The sequence below is a fragment of the Schistosoma mansoni genome, chromosome 2, assembly GCF_000237925.1.
Source record: "Schistosoma mansoni strain Puerto Rico chromosome 2, complete genome".
NCBI classification, from domain to species: Eukaryota; Metazoa; Platyhelminthes; class Trematoda; order Strigeidida; family Schistosomatidae; genus Schistosoma; species Schistosoma mansoni.
The window spans coordinates 23534903-23540674 of NC_031496.1; the positions used below are offsets into that span (position 1 = coordinate 23534903).

The window sequence follows — 5772 nt, forward strand, 5'->3', positions numbered from 1 at the left end:
TGAAACATGGAGAACTACCACAACCATCATGAAAATATGACAAGTATTTATAAACAGTTGTCTACACAAGATACGGAGTGTCAGTTGGCGAGATACCATCAGCAACAGCCTACTGTGGGAGAGGACAAACCAGCTTCCAGCTGAAGATGAAATTAGGAGGTGAGTAGGACATACATAACGGAAATCACCAAACTGCATCATGAAGCAAGGCCAAACTTAGAATCGTGAAGGGAAATGTAAAAGAGGAAAACCAAAGAACACATTGCCGTGAGAATTGGAATCAGACACAAACAGAATGGATAGCAACTGGAAAGAACTGGAAAGGATTGCCCAGGACGGGGTTGGATGGAGAATGGTGGTGAGTAGCCTATGCTCCTTCACGAGGATTAACAAGTGTAAGCCAGTAAGATATAAGAAATATTGATTTATTAGAGTTCTCGTGCAACCATCTTTCAGGATTTCGGATGTAATCTGTTGAATATATTGAACTATCAGTCGAGATTTATGTTTTTTGAATTGTTTAAAGGATTCTAGACTTTTCTGATCTAGCTGGTGTAATTAAATTCATGACAATGAGATGGTATAAATAATATGAAATAGCTTTTAAATTGTGGTTTCTTGTAAGCTGCCTACAACCATAATCGTATTTAAATATCACATAATTCAAAATAAATACAATTCTACACACTTTATCTTTTCTGTGTTTATCTTCGAACGATCAAAAACATGTCACATTACATAAATACTGACAATCATTACCATTTTCATTATCTTAGTTACCAGTGTCTATTTCGTAATGTCTGTGAGAATTGGATGAGAAACAATGACTTAAAAAATGATTTCATACTGTTATATCACGAGGAGAATTGTGAATGGTAACTTTGAGGACTATTTCGAGACCAATATGATATGTATATTTCCTATTGTATAATTGTTAAGTAACTAAACTATTCACATTCGTGTCCCTCTTATTGTAAGCTTTATTTAGACCTATAGACTATTATTATACGATTTACCATTCCTGAGTTATCCCTAGTCTATTAATTACCGTTCCCCCTATTCATAGCCACATTTGGCCAAATCTTGTACAAATGTTATTTTCTATTTTATGGTACGATGTGGTCAGTTTGTTTGGTATATAAATCCAGTATGTTTGAGAATAATGATTCATATTGCAGGGACTGTTGTTGGTGTTCTGAACTTAACTAGCTGGGCTAGGCAGAAGCAGGACCGACAAGTACTCAGGACTGCTCATAGGTGTTTTATGTTTCACTGGTCCGATCAATAAATCACTCCTGTCTAATAGGCGAGCCACACGATATAACACATACTATTCATAATCAACGACTATTTTGATTCATCTTACAGCAATAAGAGATACCCAAAACTTTCCTACTATTTATTACAGTAATTCATAACATTACGATATTTGTTTGTTGACTGTTTTTGTGTTTACTTGTTTCTTTGTTTTTATTTCAGTAGAAATGAACAAGTTGTCATTGATACAATTGTTTATAATCATTCTTGTTACTTTGACAATCAAAATAAACGGTGATGTAAGTTTCTGTCTTAATTATTATTTTTTGTAAATACTTTGTAAATACACTGTTGGATGCCGGCTGACTCAGTAGTCCATCGGTTAATTGCTCTGGCGCGAGACTGGTAGGTTCTGGGTTCGAGTCCCTCGAGGTGGGATCGTGGATGCGCACTGCTGAGGAGTCCCACAATAGGACAAGACGACTGTCCAGTGCCTCCAGAAAAACAGTGAAAATCTCTCATATAAACCATCCAATTTGATTTCATTTTGTATTGTTTGTTTGAATCTTCCCATTGATGTTTAGGACTGCATCATAGTGGCATATGTGCATCCTCGATATTGCCTTAAATCACAAGCATCATAAGAAAAGATAGATGGTAGCTAGCAATGGAATCCAGGAATCGCGTTTCATCCTATTTTGGGAGTACCTGCATCCTAGAATCGATGTTCACTTTGGGACTCGAACCCAGTACCAATCTCTTCAAACGACATCATGTTATCCACTTAGCTACTGAGGTGCAATGTTTTATGGTGTAGGAGTAGGTTGAAAGAAAGCTAGGGGTGGCCAGATCACAACGTGGCACAAATTCATGAAGTCATTGACAAGTGACTGAGCCATGTTGTTAGGTGTAGACTACCTGGTTAAGACCCGCGAGATGATAGCAATCGATGGTTAGAGACCTTGAATGACATGGCTCAAAATCGTTTACAATGGAGAAGGTACATCCACTCTTTGTGTTCTACCAAATTCTAATCTTCTGAATTCTTCACGTCTCTATCGTTTTTCTCTTTGCAAATTTATTTCACTGGATTATACTCTTTGAATAACATCTTCAAACTCTAATCTTTCACAATAATACTTATACTCTTACTACTTCTACCACTATGGGATTTGAATCGACAACTGGATCTCTGTGCTAATGTGGTATGGCAACTCGAACTGATGTACGTACGTACGAGGTTCTACGTTATGACTGACTGACTGACTTAGTTACTGATTCAAAGCATATATTGTAAGTATAAAAATATACAGGCTCTTATACATCTCAATTTGTATTCTTATACATATAGCTAAATGATAAACAATACAGATCTTAATGTGTAGTAAACTAGAAATCTTTGTATTTCACAGAATACCAATATTCCTGTAAAAAGAGATTGATTCCATACTTCTTTTCTCATTTTAAGTAGTACTAATGATAATAATCCAGTAAACATTAATTATAATTCATTTATGTCATTAATAATGGTCAGTATAATTAATGATCAAGATAGATCCTTAAATTTATCAACTTCCAAGTGAGTATCATTCTAAGAAAATATCATTCATCTATGGAGGTTTGTTCTCTGAACTGGATGATTTGTTCCTGGATTTTTCATCATTCTTCTAAACGACATCATAAATACAAACTTCAGGTAGAAGTTTCAAGTTGATGATGATGATGTTGTTCAGAAGAACAGTGGAAAGTCAACAACTAAACCATTCAGCTCAAAAAAAAACTCCATCAGAATCATCCACTTGAGCTATAAATCTTCTCAACTGTCTTATCAATCATTTATTATGTTTGAAAAAAAATAAATCTTTACCTGAATAAAAAATAACGGAAGTTGTATCATTTCATTGTCATGTTCATATTTCTTTGTTTAATTACATAGAAATACTACTGATAATTAATAGATATATGTATATCAAAATATAAATAAAAAAGAAAAACGTAGTATATCTATTTACACACTTCACTAATCATTAATTTATATAGTACTGAAATCAATGATAAATGATAATGTCACCCCTCTACAGACACAAGCACCAAAAAAAATACATCAGTAACTAGGCCGTTTTTTTAAATAATTCCCTTTTTCCCGGAAGTATTATATCATTCAACTGTTGATATTCGCATTTGATTTATTTTTTATTCTATAGTAACTAAATTATGGTTAGTGAGCTTATTATTATATATCGGGATTTAAAACACTTTTTTGACATATTCCTTTTCTTAATCGGTTACAAGAATTGAAATGTTGACTACATGAGTGGTTCTGTTTTCACAAGGGGTTTTGTGGAGATTATTTAGTAATTTTATATAGTTAAAATCATTAGTCAGTTGAAGCTAGACCACCATGGAAAAAATTTCGTCCTATTATAGGACTCCTCAATAGTGCGCATCCACGATCCCGCCTCGCGGGATTCGAACATATGCTCACTAGTGACTGTCTTCATGAGGTAATTCCTGGCGTTCTAGTGAGAAGTCGTGGCCAGTAGAACTAATCCATGTCAGGTAGAGACAGGTATCTACCTCAGCATAATGGAATTTGGTCGCGCAATTTCGTGGATTGGTTGAGGTTAGATATTAACACCGTTGGATGCCGGCTCAGTGGTGCTCTGGCGAGAGACTGGTAGGTCCGGAGTTCGAATCCCACGGGGCGGGATCATGGATGTCCACTGCCGAGGAGTCCCACAATAGGATGAAACGGCCGTCCAGTGCTTTCGGGTTTTCCATGGTGGTCTACCTTTAACTAACCCATGATCTTAATTATATAAAATTCCGTTTTGTTTTCAAGATAAGATGGATAGAATTTTAGTGCTTTGAAATGGTAGAGAACTTTTAAAACTTAGGTGAATATCGGTAATGATTTTATGCTTTTTTAGTAAAGTGATGTCAATATTTTATTGTCTTCTTGTACAGTATTATCGATTAGAAATTATCCTATTCAGATAACATAAAAACTGCTAAAATTAGAGGTATAGAACAACTTTAAATAATGACTGAACCATTCATACACTGGTGTATACAACTATGATTTGTCATATTATTATTAATAATGGCTTTGTCTTACACTAGTTATCGTTTATGTTGTCGTAATGGTTCCTGATAGTGATTGACCGAAATGGTGAACTCAATCAGCTTCTCATCATTAAGTACTGAATATTATACTGATCTAGATAAACAGTAAGTATTTCTACGAAAATGTTAAACCAATCAAGGCAGTTTGAGTCAACAATCACAATGAGATAGGATACGTCACCGCGCATGATAGTCAAAAGTACAAATTGATAGTGGGAAGACAGGTGTACTGATTGTACTAAGAATATTAAATTACGATAACAAAAGCCAATCTTGCGTTGACTTTCTCCAGTCGACCAGTAATGTCCACTCAAACGAAGGAAAAGTTACCTAAGTTGGCTTCCTCTATGTGTATTTTTACAAATTCAGCTGCTCCTGTGGAGATAGCTATATCGGGCGTACTACTAGGCAACTTAGCCAATGAATGAGTGAACGTCTACTTGAATATGGGTCATGGAGATCAGTTGGCCTGGTTGACTTGATTAATACTGTCGATTTACAAGTTATTCAGAAAGCTGAGTTCTTAACTCGAAAATCTTTATCAAACGGACATCAGAATATAGAACAATCGGTTAGTAATAAAGGTCATTGCTTACAGTAAAATGACACATCTATATGCATAACATTCAAGTACAAAGATAGATATGAATAAACATCATTTAAATGGCAAATGATTGTTGATTGAATAGATTAATTACTAACCAATAAAAGCCAGTTCTGATTATCATGATTAGATATTGTTAGCCATACAATTCGAAATTTCAAAAGTGTTTCACTGGTTGATTGTTTAGACGGAACAGGCTAACAAGAGTTATTATTATCTTTAACTTATGAGGATGTGATACTTTTTTAAATAAATATAAGGTTCAAACAAAAAATACTAAGTGAATTTCAACTTCACCCCATTGCACAAGCAAGTAGCTATCAGGACTCAGTGGCCGAGTGGATAACGCGATGACGTTTGGAGCGAAAGGTACTGAGTTCGAGTCCAAGATTGAACATCAACTCTGAGATGCAGATACATTCAGCTGACGAGTCCCAAATAGGAAGAAACACGCGTCCTGGATTCCACTGCTAGCCACTATCCAGCTTCGCTTAGCAATTATTGTCTAATTATCTTCTGCTTCTTCTGATAGATATCAGTATCATATTATGGCTTACAGCCTTAAAGCAAAATATACTGGTATTTCCATAATTATTGTATAACTAACTAACTACATGATATGACTAGAACTCATATCTTTGAAAAAATTGATCATTATATTACAATAAAAGACAATTTCAACGGTAGATCAGAAGTCAGTTTTGTGGAGATTTCAGTATTTTCGTAGTTGAAATCATGAGTCAATTGAAGTTAGACCACCATAGAAACCCTGGAAGTACTGGACG

At 34.9% G+C, this 5772-nt stretch overlaps 1 protein-coding gene across 1 annotated transcript in view; it reads left to right on the forward strand.

Annotated features, from left to right (window-relative positions):
- Positions 1–1484: 1484 nt before the first annotated feature.
- Smp_201600 (uncharacterized protein) overlaps positions 1485–5772 on the forward strand; it is a gene marked incomplete at both ends in the record, with an annotated part of 5081 nt that continues 793 nt past the window's right edge. The window contains one exon of the mRNA XM_018796144.1: positions 1485–1556. Coding sequence (XP_018650386.1) covers positions 1485–1556 — 72 coding nt within the window. The remainder of the gene's footprint in view (positions 1557–5772) is intronic.